The 24,894-nt window shown below is 43.6% G+C and overlaps 1 protein-coding gene across 2 annotated transcripts in view; it reads right to left on the bottom strand.

Moving 5' to 3' along the window:
• Window positions 1-326: 326 nt before the first annotated feature.
• The window catches only part of BICRAL (BICRA like chromatin remodeling complex associated protein), a 77,605-nt gene continuing 53,037 nt past the window's right edge, over window positions 327-24,894 (bottom strand). For both annotated transcript variants that reach the window (XM_074949333.1, XM_074949334.1), the window contains exons 6-12: window positions 23,865-23,970; window positions 22,500-22,600; window positions 21,870-21,931; window positions 21,576-21,721; window positions 21,287-21,381; window positions 7,950-8,052; window positions 327-4,286 (exon numbers count right to left, since the gene is read on the bottom strand). In XM_074949333.1, coding sequence (XP_074805434.1) covers window positions 3,487-4,286; window positions 7,950-8,052; window positions 21,287-21,381; window positions 21,576-21,721; window positions 21,870-21,931; window positions 22,500-22,600; window positions 23,865-23,970 — 1,413 coding nt within the window. In that variant the 3' untranslated portion in view covers window positions 327-3,486. The remainder of the gene's footprint in view (window positions 4,287-7,949; window positions 8,053-21,286; window positions 21,382-21,575; window positions 21,722-21,869; window positions 21,932-22,499; window positions 22,601-23,864; window positions 23,971-24,894) is intronic.

The raw sequence follows: 24,894 nt of genomic DNA, 5'->3' as shown, positions 1-24,894 counted from the left end.
CCTGCATTCCTTAGTCCTAGGAGGTAGTTTATGCCTCCATCATGTGAAGATGCACTGGAGGAGAAGAAAGGGCTACCTGTACCCCTTCCCCTGTATACTACATCCAGGCACGGGAGAGACGATTTAGTCCTTAATACCATATTGTTCCTTCTTTCAGCCACCTCATCACTTTAAGACAGGACTTCTGTGATACTGTAACAAGGCATAGCCAACTTGAGCACTTTGAGAGAAGAGATTAAAACGAATGATGTTTTTATGCTACCACATGACCCATGGCTTATTAGCATATCTTCAAAAAATTACATGCACAGCATGAAAAACCTGGTCTATTAAATATATTATTTCATAATACAGTTGCATTATAAAAAGTACAGTAAGTCAGACTGTTCTGCAACCATATTACTTGAAGCTGAAAACAACCCTTCTTTTGGAAATGTACTTATTCATCTTGGTTAAATCAAGACAATCACAGATATACTTTTTCCCAAATCTTTGGCTGTATTGCAATGGTTGTTTCAATCTGTAATCTCCAACTAAACATTTCCTATCCATGGATTAACAATATATTTACCGACTTGTGTCTTTTAACAGTATTTATCCAACATAACAAAATAAACTGCAATTTGTTATACTTTTTTTACAAAACATTTTATAAATATTTTTACAAAATGTATACAAAGCAATTTCAAGTGAGACATACTATACAAATGAAGGTATTTAAGCAAATAAAGTCCATACCACATTGACAATAAGTGACACATCCTCTTTAAGTGAAGTCAGTCTGTAAGGCCTCCCTAGTCTAAGAGATAAATTATGCTAAACTCTTCAAAGTTAAAATATTTTTTTTGTAATTGCCAGTTTAAAATTTATTTTAACCTTAGGCAGTATTCAAGAACATTGGAAATCATTACGCTGATCCAGCAAAGCATTTTAGCATGTGCTTAAAATCAGGCATGTGTTAAAGTATTTCATTGGATCAGATTCCAATTCACACTTTATTAAAACAGTATTTCATATATAAGAATATTCTGTTTACTGCATTACCAAGTATAAGTATTCCTAAAGTAGAATTCAAATGAATGAATAACAGAACACTAATGATCCAACAGCAAGTTTGCTGGCCTTTGCTCAATGAATTCCGGACATAAGATGTTTGGACAAACCTTTGTCTGACCTAATCAACAATGTTAAAAAACATGTCTTAATCTTTATTTGTCACTATCTATAATTCACTGCCCAGGAAAAATAAATTTACATAGTGGACACAACATTTTGTTATTTAGGTTATATATTTGCTGTACAGATGGTTGAAAGCTAATACGCCTTTTGAGATGGTACCAAGAGCGACAGGATCCATAAATGTGCACTTTTTTCTCATAGGATGAAAATTAAACTAATTTACATTGCTGATATAACTTACAGCCTTCCTTTCTAGACTGCTCATACTGGCTGAAATTGAATGAATTATAAGATACATAATCCGCAGGATACACAGCCATCATTATCTTTATGAAATTTCAAAGGCAATCGGCAAAGACTATACTGTCAGTCTCATTAACTAGAAAATAGCTAATTGCCTAAGAGTCTACTGTAATGATGCCCAGTTAGAAATTTAAAACTGGCAATACCATGTTATTATTTTAAATGTTTTACATGACACTTGGGAATCTTGGATTTTGACAAATTTAAAATTGGCACAAATTTTTTAAAATGGCAATTAATAATGTACAAAATATTTATATTTCCATTCACATTGAAGGGGAACTGAACCTTAATTATATGTTAAATATTGTTATCTTTCTCAGGTTGACTAGATTTGGTTTTCTTATGTTATCACATAGTGGACTGCAGCTCAACAAAATGAGGTGCATTATAATTTCGTGCTGTCAAAAGCCCAAGGGTCAAATTCTGCTCTCTTTTGCACTTGTGCAAATGATAGCAAAACCTGGCCTTTTGTTTTCTTTCCTGGCAGTTCTGGCAATCTGACTGACAACCACAGTTTGTCACAATGAATCTCTAGATTATGATAATGGCAATCAGCAAGTTTTGAAACATGGCTGTTTATTTTTGTGAGCAACAGGGAGGAAGACAGAAGGAAAGAGAGATAGACAGCATGCCTTAGAAACCACAACAGCTCTACCCTTCTGAGCAGACATACATGCTAGATTCATCTCGGTAATGGCAGAACACTTATATGCAGAACAGCACTAATGACCAAAGTAAACTATTAAAAAAGAAGCATGGACCATAAAAGGGAAAAGTCACATATTAAAAATAAATAAATAAAATAACAAGCTTCTATTCTTGTCAACATAAACACCAGCCAAATCAAACCACGCAGGGGTTTCCTTTGGCTCTAAAATGTGAATTAATAATTATACAAGTTTGGATATGTTTTAACAATGGGATAGTTGATTAACTTTGGTCTGTACATATTTTGGTAGTTATGACTGCTGCTGTGGATGACTAATATTCTCTGACAGCAAGAAGCAGAAACAAGCAACACCACCACTGGCCTTTAAATTTCTCAGATTAAGGCTAATGTCCCCTCAAAGTATAAACTACTAATTTAATAACAGTTTTCAAATAAAAGTGCTTTTGACACTTGGTCTTAAAAAAACAAAAAAAAAACACATTTATACCACTTCAGAAAGACTTAGGTTGACTATATCCAATTATAAAATGCAAAACCTTCTCCTCAAGAGTTAACATATATATGTATTTATATATATAAATTCATGGCTCTATCATGACCTCCTCCTGTACACTTTGCCACTTATTAGCTTCTGTTCTTCTTTCCTTAGTCTAGCATATATTATTTCACATCATACCGTTGTGACTAACATTACACAGTATCATTCCACAGACTAAATTCACCCACTACAGATACACTCATGTACTACTTTCTGCCCAGTGACAACAGAAAAGCACTTAAAATATGAGGCCCTATAAACGTACCGATGACATCCTTCCAACTTAAAATCCTAGAGCAGATGGATTTAGTAATAAATCAGACAGACAATCATTTCTGAATAGCGGTACAATGGGTATTTAACCACGAGGTTTTCCTGGAAAAAAATAAAATAAAATCTAGTGATTTATGGAAGGGGGAAAATTGTTGCTTCCATTTGTCTTTTTAACGTTTTCTTGAATAAATCTGCCTTTTCATATGACTGTGATTGTCAGTATATTACCTTATTACCTAGGGCCTAGTGAACTGCAATCTCATTAAATTGCAGTGTTAAACAATTACCATAAGCACTATAATTATAATACTTGAAATGTGTAGGCCCCAACAGACTGCATTCTAACAAGGATTAACTTTACTGGATATCTCACTGTAATCACAATGAGTATTGCTCTCAAACACAGAACAGAATCTAGTTTAGAAAGATTAACCTTTGACATATGTCAGGCTGTACTTGTGGTGTCATTCACATTTGCTTCTACTAAGAGAAACATAACTTGTCCATGGTACTGTAACTATTAACACTCTAAGATACTATTTACAGCTGCTTCTAAAATAGAGTCCGTTTCTACAACACCTTCACTGTGATCTGGAATAAATTTTTCCAGACAGTTTTCTTGTGAAGCAATTGGTGAAAAGTTTGGAAAGTCTAATTCTACAGAGCCACTGCCAGTAGCCTCACTTTGTGGCGGTCTCCCAGTTTTTTTCAGTTCCAAAATGTTTTTGAATGTAGTTTCTAAACTCTTACTGAGGAGCAAATCCTGTTGGGGTTCACCCGAGCCTTTCATGTTGTCAGGATGTAAAACCTCATTCTTTGGAAAGCTCCTCTGAGTTTTGTCTTGGAGGGAGTTATTACATATTACCTCTGAGTGAGATTCAACTGTATTCCTTGACATTTTATGTGTACCATGATTAGCTCTTGACAAGGTTTTTGACAAGTCTTCAGAATTTGAAGAATTTTCATTGGTCTTGGCAAGATCTTTATCAGCCAATTTCTCTTCAGAGACAGCCATGTATTGACTGTCAGGAGAACAGCTAGCCTTCTCAAACTTTAAAGCTTTAGTAAGGCTTTCCGTTTTTTTAGTAGAAATTTTTCCTTCTTGTTGTGTCATAATGTTGTTAGGCACTAAATGAAGTTTGTCGTGATTTGTAGACTCTGCTGTGCTGGATTTTGATCGGTCTCTGGTTTGGATCTTGGTAGGCTGACTGTGAGAAGTCAAAGTTTTACTACACTGATGATCACTTTCACTGGACTGTGCTTCATCAGCAGTTTCATCAAATTGTTTAGAGGAACAACAAAAATCAGCCAGATAACCATCTGAAAATTAAAAACAAACATATTAGTTTGGAGTTAATAAATATCAAAAAGACGTAAATGTAAAGAAGTGCTAAACAGAACAAGCATTCGACCGTGATTGAGCATTAAAACCCATGATCAAACAGAAGTTATTTGCTCACATTGCCCTCTCTTGTTTGAAAACGCCTCTAGTATATACTGCCCATTTATTGGACTATAACAATATGACTTTAATGGAATCATAAGCACATGGTTAAATATTTTGCTGGATCAGGGCCTAATACCTGAGATTTTGATGTAATTAACCAGTGGGCAAATTAAGTATAGTTCACTGTACTCCCAGATAAAGCCAGATACAAGCTGGACAAATTATGTCTGATGGGAAGTTTGAGTGTCTGGAATAGTCTCAGACTTCCCCCTTGACTCTTTCTATCGTTGCTCTGAGCCTTATATGTATTGGCTGTTCCAGGATTCTGAAGCTCTTCTGTCCCTACTGAAAGTTTCTGAGTAAATGGGGGATGTGCTGTTTTCTATGACAAATGTCTGGTTTAATGGTGATCAGTGTAGCCAAGATGTAACTGTACTATTCTTTTAAGAACATATTATTTATTTGTAGTGAAAGTAAAACATGAAAAAGAGATGGTTATAAGAACAGAACTCCAGGGAATACAGCAGGGATTGAGATATGTGTGTTCTCAGGTAATGGAAATACACACAAGGAATGTGCACTCACCTTATTATGACTATGGATTCTGCTTTTTATTTGCTAAGCACTGTATATAATCCTGTTAGAGCTGGGCAGAAAACCCAGTAATTCTGTTTCATGGAGGATTTCAAGATTTTGAAATTTGGTTTCATTCCAGTTCAGAATGAAAACCAAAAATTTTGAAATTGTCTGCCAAATGGAATTACCATTCTCTGCTCAGGTCTACTAGAAGCCCTAGCAGGATGCCCCGGAGCAAGGGATCCTGGAAATCCCGGCTGCCAAAGAGCCATGAACCTGGGACCCTCAGGCCCAGGGCTTCCAGGTCTGGTTTCTGGTGGAATTTTTTTCAAAAATCTACATAATACAGCAGAACATTTCTATTTCAACAAATCGGAAAATTCTGACACATATTTTACTGAAATTTTTCCAAGCATTTCTAAAGGCTACTGAGAATTATACTCAAAATAGGCAGTTTGAGTACAAGCTCATTTTCTGTATAATGAATACATAACCAACATTTTGCTGCTCGGGTATATGGCATCAGGATATAAAGCATACTAAAAAACATTTTTCATTCGAATAAAAACCAACTACGTTCAACATGAACAAAAGATACTAAAAAGTGAAATTTTCTTACATTTCTGGAGAGAGTTAAATCAACATATGAACAATGAATAAGAAGATAAACTTGTTTGAAGACCTTACACTTACTAAAGGTATGCTAACAGGTAAGTTAGGGATAAGATTGCCTGCTTTACACACAGACCTGAATAGGAAATGGTGTGGAGCTACACTGCCTCTGGGGGAATCCCACGAGAGACTGTGCCAGACTTTCCCATTATGCAGATTGCTCCCCCAGTGATGGTTGGTGCACATTGTTTCCCTAGTTCACCAACTCCACTCTAAGGGGTAATGCAGAGGGGAGTCGGGGCCATGGCCCCACCTCTTCTCTGCCCCCTTTTGGGCAATTTGTTTATCATGAGGAGGAAGAGACTAGAAGTTCCTGATCACAGGGGCCCTAGTGTGATTGGGCCTTACACGAGCTACTCTGGGAAGGAGGAGAGAGGGAAGCTTCTTGTGAATCTCCCTTATACCCAGGCAAGAGCTGCTCATCTAAATCTAGTGCTAAAATATTAAAAATATAAGAACACCCATTTCTGTACCATTTGTTTCCTTACTAAATCAATGTTACATTTCACAGCATCATGCATAAGAAATACATTTTTACTGCAAAGGAAGAAAAACAGTTTTGTGGGGAGGGATTTTGTTTTGCCTTCCACTTTATGCTATATATTAACAATATTATTTCCTGATTTCCCTACTTCTGGTGGAGGATTCCTTGGAAGACTGGAGAACTAGCCATATTAGGACAACAATCTGCTTGTACGTTATGTCCCTTTCGCCTATCCTCCATACGTTTTGCCTATTTAGGCTATAAACTCTTTAAGGTGGGAACCAGTCTTATTCTTTTTGTGAGGCACCTAGCACACTTTAAGCAGTTGGGAAATAAGTAGAATTAATAAAGCTAGGAGACTGAAATCTGGGCAAGTAATTGGAGAAGGGATTCTTAGCCACATTGTTCAAAACGCTTTGTTTCTATTTGAAAACCTTTTAACTCAAACTTGTAAAAGAAGCCCACTACTCTTTCAACTGAAGGGCAAAACAGTTCCCACCCCAGGTATTTAGTCCTACTAATCCCCTGGCAAAAAACAGAAAAGATGCAGTTGTATCTCTAAGGTAAAAATAAGCAACAAAGCCTTTTAAAAAAAAATCCTTTTAGCCCTTCTTTATAGGTAATAAAGAAGCAAAAAGAACAATTTTTGTTATTGTTCCTTTGCAGGTCTCCATTAAATGCTAAATTGATAGCCACTTGCTTCACAAGTTTACAGTGTAAGGAGGCCAAGGGACCAAACAACAGAAAGGGATCATCTATATTTGCAAAAAACTGAATTTTCCTCCCAAATCTGCCCAAATTCTGCTAAGGAGTTTTAGTTTTTTTCTCCCTCCCTGTTCTTACATTTAATATTACATAACAGAGTAAGACGCTAGAAGAGTTATTAACAAAATATCTAAACCAATTGTCTTTGCTGCTTGACCAGCTTTATAATAAATCCACAAATTGCTGCATGCTGAGGTGCGGGCAGGATCATATACGTTTTACCTGATAGCGATACAAGGACCCATATCCTACACCTCCTACTCCATTAAGTAAGGTTTGCAAAATAAGGCACCAAAGCATTTGCAAGCATCCTAACTATCTGAATACAATATCTAAAAGAATACCAAAAACAACGAGGAGTCCTTGTGGCACCTTAGAGATAAAAGGACTCCTTGTTGTTTTTGCTGATACAGAGTAACACGGCTACCTCTCTAAAAGAATACCATTTCATCGAATATTTAATTGTCCTAATATTTGTATTTTACATTCTCTGAATGTCCTTTAAGATGAACAGAGCATCAGGATGCAACAGGAACATACACATACATATACTACACAGGTGCATTTGTTGAACGTTTCTGATTTTGTCTGTCAGCAGTGAAACAGTCAACAGTGCTGGAATGTAATTGGTCACTGGGCTCCAAAAGTAACACTTCATTAAGTGAACGAGGGAATTCACATTCTCTCAGTATTATTGTATCTAGCTGGCTGCAGACTCAAAGGTCCTGTCCACAGAAGCAACAACATGATTGTTGCTAACAGGGTTCTTGCATGGTTTCCCACCAGTGCAGCCATTATTTTTTCCCTGAGAACAACTTTCACTTTACAAAGTCTCTCGATGTTAAGCACGTCAACTTAGGTTCTTGAAGCTGAAGGTATGATTTCACCATAAGCCATTAATTCTGAAGCAGAAACCAATGGTTTCAAAGAGGAACTGCACTTAAAATCAATAGCTCGGTTTGGCCCTAATATTTTTAGCATCTGGAAGATTATGCAAATAGTTTTCTACTTCACAGTGCTGAAGTTAAACATTTCTTACCAGGATCCACTAGTGCAAGGCGCTTATCCCGGGACAGAGATGCCCTTTCTTCCTGGTTAAACATCCTGTCAATCATAACCATTTCTGCAGAGGGATTTATCCGCTGCAAAAGAGAATTCCTAGAAGTTACTTCATATGTTCATATAAAAAAAACAATCCCGCCACAGCTTTGGAGCATGAGAGGATGGATTTTAAATAAAAATTTAGGGTTTTTTTCTTTTTGTATTCCACTAGTATTAACTTTTTTGGGCCGGGACTGTCTTTTATTGTGTTTGTACAGTGCCTAGCACAATGGGGTCCCAATCTTGATTGGGGCCTCCAGGCACTATTGGAATACAAAATAATAAATAACTGCATTTTATTTGTTAAAGCTTTGTTGTAACAGTGAATCAATATAATTATACAAAGAATAACGTTTCAAGATGGGCTACATTATTTGTCATTCACATTTGCAGTTTATTATCTAGCATGAAACAACTTTGTTAGAAAAAACACTCATGAAGAGCCCATACTGTAGCATTTATTAACACACTTCTGTTGCCCATTCCCCACCCCCACCCCCCACCCCTTTTTTTTTTTTTAAGTTAACTCTCTGGTGCTGACAGCTCTGCTGCATCCATTGCTTACAATGAGATTAAGCCAGGAAAAATCCATCACCAAGCACTAGAGGATTAACCCATTGCCTGCTACATTACATCCCATACAATTAAATCCAACACCATGGCACACTGTTCCAAACAGCATTTCCTTTCCAATGTTACAGAATCTGAATGACTGTATAATGATTCAAAATATAAAGGATAGATTTTTTTATATTAACCTACTCTTTTTGCATGCACAATTATTTCCCAATATATGTGATGTCAGTCAGAGAGCTGTCTAATCAGATAGATGCCTAAATGATGTCAACTGTACCTACAATTATTTGTGTCCATAAAACTCAGGATAACGTAAAAGAGACTGTACTGAAACCCACACTATTTTAAAAAGACTTTAAAGCACACCAAGCCTGAAACAACTATGAGGATGCCCTGATATTCACACAATAGATCCCAACATTATTATTTACATAAATTATAGCAGTTTTTCCTTTTTATAGCACTTTTATTGTAAGCCTGTTTTCATATGCTTCTTACTCTCTGGGAAAGTTATAACTGTGCTGCATATTTTGCTATCAAGATGCAGTGACATCTGCCTTGCCTTCACTAGGATTTTAACAAGGGTTAGTTTAACACGAATTTAAAAACTTTTTGTTTTTACTAGTGAAGACAAGGCCAGATGAGAGCATTTATGCACCTTCTTAACTTTAAGAATGTGAGTAGCAACGTCAGTGGGACTACTCACACAGTTAAAGTTAGAACATTCTTAAGTGCTTTGCTATATTAGGCTTAGGTGACTTGTCCAAAGTCACATAGGGTATATCTACACTGCAATTAGACACCCACGGCTGGCCCGTGCCAGCTGACTCAGGCTTGCATGGCTTGGGTTGCATGGCAGTTTCACTGCAGTGTTGACTTCCAGGCTCAGGCTGGAGCCTGTGCTCTAGGACCCTGCAAGGTGGGAGGGTCCGAGAGCTCGGGCAGCAGTTCAAGCCTGGAAGTCTACACTGCAATGAAACAGCCCTGCAGCACAGTCCAGCCATGGGTTTTTAACTGCAGTGTAGACATACCCATACAGAATGTCCATGGCAGAGCTATGAATAAAGTCCAGGTGCATAGTAAAGAGTCCTCAATGAGGAAAACATAGTTAAGACTGAATAAAATTTGTTTTAGAAATAAAGAACCTCCAATCAATAGAAAATAGCATACTGCTTATGTACAGTATATCTTTCCTCTCATCAATTTAGTCCTCAATCTGGCAATCTGAACCACACAGGTAGACCCACTGACTTTGATGAGATTCTGAGGGCATAAATATTTGCCTGCATTGGGGCCTTAGGAAAGTATTAAATACAGCAATCCTGAAACACAGAGTCAAGCATGCATATATATGTAGACATCCACACATATTTATTTCACTTATTAAACATTCAAATAAATGCACAATTATTACATTCTGTCTAGATGAGAGAATATGTAACTATTTCAATTTGATATTATGCAAGGGGGTTTTTGGGTAAAGAAATCACATTGCACATTACAACAAACAAACAAATGAACAAGTGCAGATACAAGCACTTGCTAACATGCTTATCTCTGGAGATCTACACCTTAGAACCTCACATTGAAATGAACAATTTCAATGTGAGATCATTTCAACGAATAAAGATATGGAGCATCAGAAATAACCACACAGTAACATACCCCTACCTGAAAATCAGCACATTTGATTCCAACGTATTATTCTGAAATAAACACTGCTATGTTTATTCCACTGTGCAGATAATCCAGCTATATGAATACTCACTTGTGTGTATCTGGAAAACTATACTCCTTGGATACCTAGCAGCAAGGAAAATTACTTTCCCATTGGCTTAACTTTATTTCCCAATAGTATTTTTATTTAAAAAAGAAATATTTCCAAATATTTATTGAGTCTCATTGAGAACTAAAACTAACCAATTTTTATGCTTACATCCCACATTAAATAAATGCATGTCTGGTGAAAATCCAGAAACCCACCTATAGCTTGTGAGGGGCAAGTAATAACCGCTCCACTACTACTATTTCAGATTATGGCACAGTATAGAGTTTTCTGCCTTTCAGTACCCCCAGCTGGACATTGGATCAACATAAATACAGATCCAGAGGCCCTATCCACACCACCACAAAATGTTCCCCTCCATGCTGAACAATTCAGAGCCAAGCAAAGCACACATCTCTGGAATGCATGAGGAGCAGAGGGTCACATGTTTGGGGCTACTGTGGCACTTAAACAATGTGAAGGACCTTGAGCAGGCTCTGTGCATATTTTCGCTAGCTTCTTTTTCCCAACCATAACATCATTTTTATCTTTGCTTTTGTACTGACTTACATTTATTGTTGGGAAACTGATATTACTGGCACATTGAGAAGCAAACAAAGAGTTCTTTTTAGGGCTGTCGATTAATCGCAGTTAGCTCATGTGATTAACTCAAAAACAATTAATCACACTGTGAAACAGAATACCAATTGAAATTTATTAAATATAGTAACTCCTCGCTTAACGTTGTACTTAGTTCCTGAAAAATACGACATTAAGCAAAATGATGTTAAGCTATTCCAATTTCCCCACAAGAATTAATGTAAATAGGGGGGATTAGGTTCCCGGTAAATTTTTTTCACCAGACAAAGGACTATATTATATATATATGTATACACAGTATAAGTTTTAAACAAACAATTTAATACTGTACACAGCAATGATGATTGTGAAGCTTGGTTGAGGTGCTGGAGTCAGAGGGTGGAATATTTCCCAGGGAATGCCTTCCTGCTAAGTGATGAACCAGAACTCAGCTGAGCCCTCTAGGGTTAACACATTGTTGTTAATGTAGCCTCAGACTCCACAGGGCAGCACAAATGGAGGGAGGGACGACAGCATGGCAGACAGTGACACACACACACGGGGGGGGGGGGGAGAAAGTGTGTGTGGCGCATTGCCCCTTTAAGTGCACTGATCCTTCTTTAAGTACACTGCCTTTTTAAATAAATCAGGAAGTTGAGACAGCAGCTGCTGCCTCCATGTCCGTCCGTCTCTCCCCCCGCCCCACCCCACTCTACGGAGATAGGGTAAGAGCGGGGGGAGGGAGACACCCTAATATTAGTGTCTACCCCCCCCCCCCCGACAGCAAGCAGGAGGCTCCCAGGAGCAGCTCCAAGGCAGAGGGCCGGAGCAGCACATGGCAGCGGGAGGAGGGACAGCTGAACTGCCAGCAATTGAGAGCCTGCTGGGCGGCTGCCTCACAGGGAACTTAGGGGAACGGGGAGCTGATAGGGGGGCTGCCAGTCCACCCTGGTTCCAAGCCCCCACCAGCTAGCTCCAATGGGCTGCTCTTTCTACAAGCAGTGGACAAAGCAGGCGACTGCCAAACAACGTTTTAAGGGAGCACTGCGCAACTTTAAACGAGCATGTTCCCTAATTGATCGGCAACAAACAACCGGGACAACTAAGTGAGGAGTTACTGTATTTTTGGATGTTTTTCTACATTTTCCAATATATCAATTTCAGTTACAACACAGAATACAAAGTGTACAGTGGTCACTTTATATTATTTTTATTACTAATATCTGCACTTTAAAAATGATAAAAGAAATAGTATTTTTCAATTCACCTCATACAAGTACTGTAGTGCAATCTCTTTATCATGAAAGTGCAACTTACAAATGTAAGATTTTTTGTTAAATAACTATACTCAAAAACAAAACAATTAAACTTTATAGAGCCTACAACTCCACACATTCCTACTTCTTGTTCAGCCAATCGCTCAGAGAAACAAGTTTGTTTACATTTGCAGGAGATAATGCTGCCCGCCTCTTAATTACAATGTCCTTGGAAAGTGAGAACAGGCATTCACGTGGCACTGTTGTAGCTGGCGTCACAAAATATTTATATGCCAGATGCGCTAAAGATTCATATGCCTCTTCATGCTTCGGCCATCGTTCCAGAGAACATGCTTCCGTGCTGATGATGCTCGTTAAAAAAATAAATGTGTTAATTAAATTTGTGACTGAGATCCTTGGGGAAGAACGGTGTTTTACCTGCATTCTGCCATATATTTCATAGCAGTCTCAGATGATGACCCAGCACATGTTGTTCGTTTAAAAACACTTCCATTGAAATTTGACAAAATGCAAAGAAGATAACCAATGTGAAATTTCTAAAAATAGCTACAGCACTCAACCCAAGGTTTAACAATCTAAAGTGCCTTCCAAAATCTGAGAGGGACGAGGCGTGGAGCATGCTTTCAGAAGTCTTAAAAGAGCAACACTCTGATGCGGAAACTACAGAACCCAAAACACCAAAAACGAAAATCAACCTTCTGCTGGTGGCATCTGACTCATGATGATGAAAATGAACATGCTTCAGTCCACACTGCTTTGGATAGTTATCAAGCAGAACCCATGCTCAGCATGGGCGCATGTCCTCTGGAACGGTGGTTGAAGCATCAAGGCATATATGAATCTTTAGCGCATCTGGCATGTAAATATCTTGTGACGCCGGCTACAGCAGTGCCATGCAAATGCCTGTTCTTACTTTCAGGTGACATTGTAAACAAGGAGCGGGCAGCATTATGTTCTGCAAATGAAAACAAATTTGTTTGTCTGAGCCAGGGGTCGGCAACCTTCAGCACGCGGCCCATCAGGTAATCCGCTGGCAGGCCGAGAGACATTTTGTTTACGTTCACCGTCCACAGGCACAGCCCCTTGCAACTCCCAGTGGCTGCGGTTCGTCGTTCCCAGTCAATGGGAGCTGCGGGGAGTGGCGGCCAGTTCGGCCACTGGGAACTGCCGGTGGCCGTGCCTGCGGACGGTGAACATAAACAAAATGTCTCGCGGCCCGCCAGCGGATTACCTGATGGGCCGCATACTGACGGTTGCTGACCCCTGGTCTGAGCGACTGGCTGAACAAGAAGTGGGACTGATTGGACTTATAGGTAGTGTTCCCTCTAAATTTTCCCATGCATGTGCGGAACGCACTTTGTCATGTGCACCAATATGGAGGTGATGTGTGACACTTTACCTCCATATTGGTGCACATAAAATTCATGCAGCAGGGTGGCCGAGGGGTCCGGAGTGCAGGAGGGCGGGGGCAGAGGGCTCCAGCTGGGGGTGCAGGCTCCAGGGTGGCACCGGAGATGAGGGGTTTGGGGTGCAAGCTGCCCAGGGGCTATGGTGGGGAGAGAGGATTCCCCCCAGCTCTCTCTCCCCACCGCAGTTCTGGGCCTGGGGCCGCAGGATAGACGCCTCTACCTTGGCCACCACAGATCCGGGGCTGGGCTGGGGCCAGGGGAGGGGTGCCCCTCTCCTGTCTGCAGCAGGTCCGGGCCAGGCTGAGTTGGGGCCAGGGGAGGGTAGCCTCTCCCCCGGCTGCAGCAGGTCCGGGGCTGGGGGAGAGGCATCTCTCCCCGCCGCAGCCCTGAGCACCTGCGCGTCGCTTAATAGGCTGCTGCACGGCCACGCAGCTAAGAGTGAACTTAGCTTGTAGGAGCTAAAGTTTTACACTTTTTTTGTTTCTGAGTGCAGGTTTTTTCTGTACATAATTCTACATTTGTAAGTTCAACTTTCATGATAAAGAGATTGCACTACGGTACTTGTATTAGGTGAATTGAAAAATACTATTTCTTTTGTTTTTTACAGTGCAAATATTTATAATAAAAATAAATATAAAGTGAGCACTGTACACACTTTGTATTCTGTGTTGTAACTGAAATCAATATATTTGAAAATATAGAAAACATCCCAAAATATTTAAAGAAATGGTATTCTATTGTTGCTTAACAGCGCGATGAATCAAGATTACTTTTTTAATCGTGCAATGAATCGCAATTAATTTTTTTAATCGCTTGACAGCCCTAGTTCTTTTTATGAATGGGTATTTTTAAATAAATATACTATATATAAGATATATGAGCTAGCTCACCCCGTCCTGTGGAAAAAAAAATATACAGGGCAATGCTTAGTGGATTAGTTCTTCTAGAGCAGTGGTTCTCAACCAGGGGTCCGGGATCCCCTAGGTGGCCGCAAGCAGTTTTCAGGGGGTCCTCCAAGCACAGCCAGCATTAGACTCACTGGGGCCCAGGGCAGGAAGCCGAAGTCCCACCGCATGGGGCTGAAGCCTGGGGCCCTGAGCCCTGCCACCCGGGGCTCAAGCCAAAGCCGGAGTAACTTAGCTTCACAGGGACCCGTGTGGCATGGGGCCCCAGGTAACTGCCCTGCTTGCTAACCCCTAACACTGGCCCTGACTTTTATATATGCAGAAAACCAGTTGTTGTGCCACAGGTGGGCCGTGGAGTTTTTATAGCAGGGGGGCTCAGAAAGAAAAAATTAGAGAAAAGACAGTTACCTTTTCTGTAACTGGTGTTCTTTGAGATGTGTTGCTCATGTCTATTCCACAATAGGTGTGCGTGCTTGCCAAGTGCACTGGTGCAGGAAGTTTTTCCCCCGAGCAGCATCCGTAGGGCAGAGCGCCCCCCCGCGACCTCTGGAGCGGCGCCTGCCTGGCGCGGTATAAGGAGGGCTGCACTCCCCCCCACCTTCAGTTCCTTCTTGCCAGACAACTCCGACAGAGGGACAGGAGGGTGGGAGTGGAATAGACATTAGCAACACATCTCGAAGAACACAAGTTACAGAAAAGGTAACTCTCTTTTCTTCTTTGAGTGATTGCTCATGTGTATTCCACAATAGGTGATTCCAAGCTATATCTGTTGGAGGTGGGTAGGAGTTGACAAGTTCTCAGGACGGAGTACCGCCCTGCCAAACCCGGCATCGACCCTGGCCTGGATGACGATCGCATAATGCGAGGTGAATGTGTGAACCGAAGACCACGTGGCGACCCTACAAATGTCCTGGATGGGGATGTGGGCCACGAAGGCAGCTGACGAGGCCTGCGCCCAAGTCAAGCATGCCCTCACAATGGGCGGCAGGGGAACCCCTGCCAGCTCATAACAGGAACAGATCCTGTTGCATGAAGTGATCCACTTAGAAAGCCACTGAGTGGAAATCGGCTGACACTTTGCGCGCTCAGCCAAGGCAACGAACAGTTGCAAAGACTTTCTGAATGGCTTGGTCCACTCGAGGTAGAAAGCCAGAGCTCGCCTCATGTCGAGCGTGTGGAGATGGCGTTCCTCACTAGTCGCGTGAGGCTTGGGGCAGAGGATTGGCAGAAAAATGTCCTGACCCATGTGGTAGGCGGAGACCACCTTTGGGAGGAACGCCGGGTGTGGGTGGAGCTGGACCTTGTCCTTATGAAAAACCATATATGGTGGTTTGGAGGTTAGGGCCCTGAGCTCCGAGACCCGCCTGGCCGATGTGATAGCTACCAGGAAGGTCACCTTCCAAGAGAGGTGAGACCAGGAACACATGGCCAGTGGTTCAAACGGGGCCCCCGTGAGACAAGCCAGCACCAGCATCTGAATACCCATCCGGGTATACAGGTCCCACTGTGGAACCGGGGGCTTGGAATATGGGTAGAGACGGTCCAAACCCTTAAGGAACTGGCCGGTCATAGCATGGGAAAACACCGTGTGCCCTTGCACCGGGGGATGAAAGGCCGATATGGCTGCCAAGTGTACCCTGACTGACGAGGGCACCAGTCCCTGGGCCCTCAGGTGGAGGAGGTAATCAAGGATAGGCTGGATCGGGGCGGCCATCAGGGAAACACCCTGGCCTACGCCCACCTTGAAAACCGAGACCACTTCGCCACATAGGAGCAGCGAGTGGAGGGCCGTCTACTTTCGGAGGAGGATGCGCTGAACCTGTTCCGAGCATGTCCTGTCCTTTCCTTTCCACCTAACCACTGAGCAGCCACGCCCTGAGGTGAAGCGTTGCTAGGTTGGGATGGAGGAGATGGCCCTGGTCCTGAGAGAGCAGGTCCGGGAGAAGCGGCAACTGCCATGGCGGAGCTACCGCCAGCCCCGAGAGGGTCCTGTACCAGTGCTGCCTGGGCCACACCAGGACAACGAGGAGGACCCTGGCCTTGTCCATCTTTTATTTTCTTCAGGGCCCTGCTGATCAGAGGGAATGGGGGAAAGGCGTAGAGGAGCTGGCCTGACCAGGACAGCAGGGTAAAGGCATCAGAGATAGCGCCCCTCCCTAGACCCCCCCCAGAGCAGAACCGGGGGCACTGTCGGCTCTGCTGGGTCTCAAATAGGTCCACCTAGGGAGTACCCCACCTTCGGAAGAGCTGATGCGCCACTTCCAAGTGAAGAGACCACTCGTGCTGAGAGGAAAAATCTCTGCTCAAGAGATCTGCCTTCACATTCCGGGCGCTTGGCAGACGGAAGGCTTTTAGGTAGATGTCGTGGGCTACACAGAAGACTCACAGACTGAGGGCTTCGTGGCAGAGGATCGGGCCCCGCCCTGCCTGTTGATATAGAACATTGAGGCCGTGTTGTCCATGAGGACCCTGACTACCTTGCCCTCCAGGTGCAAGTGGAAGGCCATACATGCCTGTCGCACCGCCCTGAGTTCCTCGATGTTTATATGAAGGGGTAGGTCTTGCAGAGACCACAGGCCTTGGGTCTGAAAGTTCCTCACATGGGCCGCCCAACCCAGGTCCGACATGTCGGACACCAGCTCCAATGCAGGGCCGTCCCTGTCCCTGTTGATTGAGGTGGACCACCACCACAGGGAGGTGATCACCGAGTTCGGCACGGTGAGGACTTTGTCCATTCTGTCCGTGGCCTGGGAGAACTGTGGGGTGAGCCAGAGCTGGAGGGGCCTCATTCTGAGTCTGGCGTGACGGACCACATATGTGCACGCAGATATGTGACGCAGCAGTTGCAGGCAAGCCCGGCTGTCATCACCGGGAACCTTGTGACCGAGTCGATGAGCCCTTTCAGGGTCTCAAACCTGTCTGGTAGGAGAGAGGCCCTGGCCTACGTTGCGTCCAGTAGTGCCCCGATAAACTCTATGCGTTGGACCGGGACTAACGTGGACTTGGCGTTGTTTATCAACAGGCCCAGGGCAGTACATGTGGACAGGAGGAGCGCCACATGATCCCTCACCTGTGACCGGGAGGTGCCTTTGACTAGCCAGTCGTCCAGATATGGGAATATTTGGACCCCCTGACATCTGAGGTAGGCCACTACCACCGACATACACTTTGTAAAGACCCTGGGGGCAGTGGAAAGACGAAATGGTCGGACCATGAATTGGTAGTGACTCTGTCCCACCTCGAAACGGAGGAAGCGTCTGTGCCCCTCGAATATGTGGATGTGGAAGTATGTGTCCTGTAGATCGAGGGTAGCATACCAGTCCCCGGGATCCAGGGAGGGGATGATGGAGGCCAGGGAAACCATGTGGAACTTGAGTTTCACCATGTAGTGGTTCAGGCCTGGCAGGTCCATGATGGGCCTGAGCCCCCCTTTAGCCTTCGGGATAAGGAAATACTGGGAGTAATACCCCTTGCCCAGGAACTCCTTGGGCACCTCCTCTATAGCTCCTAGGTCCAAGAGCCGCCCCACCTCCTGCTCGAGCAGAGCCTCAAGAGAGGAGTCTCCCAGGAGGGACGGGGGCGGAGGGTGGTTGGGCAGGGAGGAGGTAAACTGAAGGGTGTAACCTCGGGAGATGGTATTGAGGACCCATCGGTCCGAGGTGAGCCGCGACCATTCTGGGAAGAAAGCACACAACCGACTGGAGAAAGGGAGCTTTATTGGGGGTAGGTCCCTGCTGAGAACTGGCAGGGTACCCCCGAGCGTCCCAACAAAAACGCCTTTTGCCCGCCTGCTTGACCTTAGAAGACTCAGGCTGGGGGGCAGGCTGGGATTGCCATTGCGGGCGCTTTCTATAGTCCTGCTCCTTTGTGTGGGTGGCCTCATACTTTGGGAGGGCGGCCTGGGCGGGAGCCTGCTGCGGCAGCCTGCTGCGGCTTGAACTTGGGTTTTGCCGGAGGAGGGACATAGAGGCCCAAGGTCTGGAAGTCTTGCGGGAGTCTTTCATGCCATGCAGCCCTGTGTCTGTTTCCTCAGCAAACAGAGCCTTCCCGTCGAAAAGGAGATCCTGCATTGACAACTGCACTTTGCTGGAGAGCCCAGACAGCAGAAGCCATGACGCCTGTCCCATGGACACCACTGAGGCCATGGTCTGTGCGGCCACGTCTGCTGCATCCGAAGCGGCCTGCAGAGATGCCCTTGCAGCCGCCGCCCCTTCCTTCATGAGTGCCTTAAACTCCTTCTTATCACGCTCCTGGAGGGAGTCCTCAAACTCGGGGAGGGATTCCAAGAGGTTAAACTCGTAGCGACCCAGGAGAGCCTGATGGTTTGCTACTCGTAGCTGAAAGTGTGACAACAAATAAACTTTTCTCCCGAAAGTATCCAGCCTCCGAGTCTTTGTTCTTGGGGGTCGGGGCTGGTTGCTCCTGCCGCTCTCTGTGGTTGACCGATTCGACCACCAAGGAGTTGGGCACTGGGTGGGTATACAGATACTCGTGTCCCTTCTTGGGTACAAAGTACTTGCGCTCTGCCTTTTTAGAGATGGGAGCCAACGAGGCTGGAGTTTGCCACAGGGCATTTGAAATTCTTGCAACCCCTTCATGGAGCAGCAAGGCCACCTGCCCGGTGCTGAAGGGGACAGCACATTGAACAGGGAGTCTGAGGGCTCTTCCATCTCCTCAGCCTGGAGGTGGAGGCTCGCTGCCACCCTTTTTAGGAGGTCTTGGCGGGCCCAGTAGTCCTCCTGCGGCATGGGGGGGGCAGGGCCGCAATCAGCTCCACCGGACGGGGCAAGGCTGGTGCAGTGTTTGGTGTTGTCCAGCATCAGCGGATCTACCTCCTTGTCAGACTCCGGGCATGGTACCGAGGACACAGGTCCCACTGACCTTTTTTCTGGTGGTCTAAAGATGGACGCCGCCAGTGCTTCCGAGTCCCTGGCCACCAAGCAAGCCCCCACCAGGGGCCATGGTGCCCACTGGTACCACTGGGCTGGCCACGACGCTTGGTGCCATTGTGCTTGCCGAGGCACCGGCGGAGCCAGCTGTTCGGGCTAGCTAGCTTGGCTCGTAGACAAGCGGCTGTGAGGGGAGGCCGGCTAGCGTATGATCCGCTGCTACCTCTGGACCGGGAGTATCGGCGGTGCTGGGAGCTACGTCGGCCACAGAACCGCAATCTCAACGTGGAGGAGCAGCACAGACAGTAGTAGCTGCTCCGCGAACGGCCCTGATGGGCAGACCCGCGTCAGCGAGACGCCGGCGATTGATGCCCGGGGCTACGGTGCCTTAGCAGAGACTTGGAACGGGAGTCCGAACAGGAACAGCGTCGACAATCGAGTCACAATCGATTGCGGTAACTCCTGCAAGACAAGGACCATTGGCAACATCCGCCACGGTCCTGTCAATATTCATTCCGCGAAGACAAGCGGTGCTGTGAGTCCCGGTCGGACAGCATCCATCCCGACAGTCTGGCCAGCGTCGAGGGCGATCCACATGGACTGAGCCCTGAACAGTTGCTGGGCGGTGAGCGGTGTCAGGAACGTTCCCTTGACCGAGACCAGTACCGGGCCGGTGGCGACTGCGGTGATCCCAGCGGCGGCTTGCCTCTGGAGTGTGGGGCCGACATCAGCGGAGCTCCGGGCACCAGCATGGACATGACATCCCTGGCTGCCTGGAGGGCTTTGGGCGTAGATGGCATCTGGACATCCGAAGAGGCCTGCTCCGAAGGGGCTGGGCTACTCTGCTCAACGTGAGTCGGAGGCCTCGGGCCTGATGGGGATCAAGGACTACCTGACATGGGCCTAGCCTCTGTCCCAGACTTCCCTTGGTGCCGTTGCGAGGGAGTCTTTCCGGTCCTCTTGGCATGCCCCGTGGATGGGGAGCGGTGCCGGCTGGACGATGGTACTGGAGGGTCTCCGCGTATCGACGCCTCGGTGCCAGATACCAGTTCAGAGCGGCGTGCCGGGGTCGGGGCCAGCGCCAACTCCATCAGGATGGCCCAGAGCCTAATGTCCCTTTCTTTTTTAGTCTGGGGCTTGAAAGACTCGCAGATCTTGCACCTTTTGCTGATATGGGTTTCTCCCAAGCAGCACAGACAATCTGCGTGCGGGTCGCTCCTTGGCATAGAACGCCTACAAGAGCCACATGACTTAAAGCCTGGGGCGCGGGGCATGTCCTGGACCGGGCTCAATGACTAACTAAACTAACTGAATTAACTAACTGACTACAGGTACTACTGATCAAACGAAGAGTTCTAGGGATGAGCTGCAGCAGAGCTGGAGCTGAGCAGTTCCGACGCACCTTCACTGGCAGCAAGAAGGAACTGAGGGTGGGGGGAGCGCAGCCCAGGGGTAGCAGGGGGGTGCCCCCCCCACGGATACTGCTAGCGGAAAATCTTCAGGCACCGGTGCACATGGCGAGCACACACACCTATTGTGGAATACACATGAGCAATCACTCGAAGAAAAACCCCTGTTCTAGAATTCTCCTGGCATTATCCACCCTCTCTAACCCCTTCCCAAGCAGAGCCAATTTCACTTCTGAAAGCACAACTCCAGGCTCTGCTAGCCCCCAATGTCTGAGCAGTACAGTTGCAGAACCACTGCAGCTACCCAGTGGTAGCCACACAATACTTGTGAATACAGAGGGAAGTAATACAACTCTGAGATCACTCTGTTCTGCATCATTAAACCTGTTTTAATAATTCATTCCAATTTGCATTAACTGATCCATACATTTCACAAAAATAATTTTTTCTTGCTTATCAATCTTACCATTGCATCTTCTAGGAGCAAACATCTGTACTTATTTAGCATAGCTTGTGTCCTTTTCAGAAGCTGCGTGGCTACAGATTCAAATTCACTGTCCACTAAAAAGACACAGGGAATACATTTAGATAATATTCTTCAATAACTAGCACAGACTCGCGAAAGTGTCCTTTCTGTTTAGTCTTTCTGATTTACACAATCAATTTTTTCAGCACCCCATGTAATATTTAACTGCTTAAAAATTCTAATAAGCAGCAGCACAACTTTTATCATACCAAATTAAAACATAAATTACCTTTTCGTAAATCCTCCTTGGTTGGCAGTGATCCCTGGCACACATGATATGAGAGGAGTCTCTGGATTGCATCATTTAATGATCTGAATTGACTTTTATCTGGTGTCACAGCATGTGCCTGCTCCTTCTGTAACTGCTGTAGAATACTAAAAGGAAAATGAGTAATATCAATAATTAACATTTATTCTAATACAGCAAGGCTATATTACAGTTTACAAACTGACAGAGTGAAAGACGCAGAGGTTAGTAGAAATGTCTATAACAAAACTACAAATGAAAAAAAAGATGACTTACAAAGCTCCTTTTGTTAGCTGTTTAGCAGCAGGCCTCTTTTGTCCAACTGTATGAACATCCACCTGTATGAACATCCATAAATGTGAGCTAGCATAAATGACTCCTGCTTTGCTCATGAATGAAGTAAGCAATGGGTAAAACTACGTATCTCATCTTACACGGCCCCCCAAAAAGAAACCTACCACACAGGTAGTAAACAACAATGCTAACAATTGAGTCCCACTACATAAAGAATAAAAAATGCTATGGAGTAACTAGGGGGTGTAGCCTTAGAGCACTTTTCTGATTGACTAGATATCAAGAGCAGAGCGCACAGTATTGAATTAGCAGACATACCTTCACTCAGATTGCTATATTGATTCATTCATATTTAGAAAATAGGAAAAGGTTTTGTTTTAAAAGCTTTTAAAACTGTAAAGAGGCTCCTGAAATATCTCTAAGGGGTTGGAAGACATTCCTCTTTCCTTCCTCCCACCAAAACAAACTTTTAGAAGATTAATGATTTTGTTTAGGGTAGGGATCAATGAGAATAACATGTAGGAGATTATTAATTAGTATTTCTACACTGTTCCTGGTTCCTTATCTTCATTAAAATTAAGAAAAACAGATTAACTGGAAAATGCTCCCTACCTGCACATGTTGTTGGACAGGAGATGATCCTACTACATTTTCCTGCTGTGACTGTGTTGTTCCTAAAGGTTGCTGGATGATTTTACCTCCAGAATCCTGTCCTATAAAAGTACACATTAAAAACAGTCTATTACTCATGATTCTTAAAACAAATCATCACAGAATATTTGAAGTCCTGTGCCTAATCCTTTACTTGATCTGAAAATTACATTTCGAGTGATGTTGAAACATATCATCTGCACAGAAGTATTCCTACCGCAGTCATGAAAGGAAATCAGTACATATAGTAAAATGGTACTCAGATACTGCAGTGCTGAAAACTATAAAAATGTTTATAAATGAAGAAAATCAGTCTAAAATCTCTAAACACATCCATCCAAAATAAGAAAAAAGTCAAATATCATAAGCATCATCCCAAAAGGGATTTGTAAAAAGATAAATTGGAGTCTATCCAGCTTTTTACTAATAGTTCCCAAAAATTATAAACTCAAGACTCTGCAGCGCCATTAAAAGTTGTGAATGAGTAGCTAGATCACATACTCTTGTAGATTCAGATGGACAGCCTCCCACCTGATTGTCTTGCTATATAATTTAGAGGAATTATCTCAGCCCAACACACCCACCACATGTAACACAAATAGTACTGTTACATTTTGCACAGAAACATTGTGTAGAACATGTACATTCATTGTAATATATTAAATCAAAATGGAACTAGAAGTCTAGTGATATTTCCTGTTGACTTAAGTCTACATTAGAAACTTTAAAATTGTAATTAGGATGGTGCCATTTCAAGAACCCATATAATATCTTCTCGTGTTCAGTGCATCACTACCTTAACTGAAAACTGATATTTACATTCTCTTTACAAAACAACAACTGCTGATTAGATTCTAAGACATCCATTACTAGGAAAGACAAAATGGTGAGTAGTTAAGAGTTGTTATCACATGAGGATGGCGGGAAGTCTCAAAGGCACAACTGGAATTTTGCAGCAGAAGACCTTAGTTTGAAAGTGACTTGATATTTCTCACTTCCTATGCTTAAACACATCACACAGATGACACATTTGGATTGTGGGAAAATATTTTTAACTGCTCATTGCACAAGGACATCTTGTCTATCATTCCAGCAAATAGAATCAGATGGCTACTAACAATCCTTGCTGGAAAAAGAGCATATGACCAATTGCTAAAGAGAAAGTCTGTGGGCTCAGCACCGTTGTTCCTCAAACGGAAAAAAAAAGAATAATCGTTAGGACTCCCCATTGCCACCGACCATCAGTCAGTGCCTGACATAATGAAGGAGAACCCACTTCAAATGCCAGAGGGATTGGGGAAAACCATCATGAAAAGAATATCTGACCTGGCAACGTGTTACTCAGAAGACCTGTTAGCTGAGGTTGTCTCAAGCTATCCTGTGACTTTGATGCAGAAACTGGTGAGGACTGGTTCATAACTTTTTTCTGAGCCTGTGAAAATGCCATAGAGAAATTAAGGTTAGTCTAGTAATCACTGAAAGTTTTAACAGACCTAATAACAATACAAAAATGAATCCTACAATTGAGCTCAACTCTTCCCCTCCCCCCCGTGATTATGTAAGAATGGCATCAAAGAAACAAAATGAGAACAAAAACTATACTTTCAATACATACTCACGTCTTCTGAGGAGATTTCTTATTACATTATATTTTCTCTACATAGGCCAGTTTCCTTCAAAGAACTCCCCCTCCAAATCTAAATCTTCTAAAACAGTTCAACATCTGCAAGGTTAACTGTGCCATAATAGCAGTAAGTCTAGTTTTACTTTCTCTCAATACCAACACAATGACCCCCACACCTAGAAATGTTAATAGAAAAACTCAGTGCAATCATATTAATAAATTTAAATCTCAGATGAGCTGGCACACATAGCATCTAATAGCTGTTGTGTGATATTTTAATGACATTTGGAATCCCAAACATGAAAAATAATCATGTTGTGTTGACTGGTTGGAAATTAACTATTTCCCTACACTCCCTTCTCTTCTATACTTTCTGTTCTGACATATAAATAATTAGATCTTATAAACACAGTGCCAGTCAGTCCTCATAAGTACAAAGAGTACTGATGTGTAACACATTTCCTGTGTAGAACTGGCAGTATTGGAACGCTGAAATGTTCTGGAAGGCCCTTCTGCAGAAGAGGAAGGAAATCTTCAAGACTACTGTACCACGTCCCCATAAAACAAAAAACTATCCATCCCTACCCATCCTAATAAGTGCCTTCAGTACAGGTTTTATAAATGCCACTGTCCTAAATATACAAATTTGAAGAGTTGCAGGAGAGTACAACGCCAAGGAAGTAGAGAAAGTATGGAAAGTCACCATTTGTGAGATAACTAAGTAACCCTTTT

The sequence above is a fragment of the Natator depressus genome, chromosome 3 (assembly GCF_965152275.1).
Source record: "Natator depressus isolate rNatDep1 chromosome 3, rNatDep2.hap1, whole genome shotgun sequence".
In the NCBI taxonomy this organism is placed as follows: Eukaryota; Metazoa; Chordata; order Testudines; family Cheloniidae; genus Natator; species Natator depressus.
Note: the sequence above shows the minus strand (reverse complement) of the source record. Positions and strands in the feature narration are given on the sequence as shown.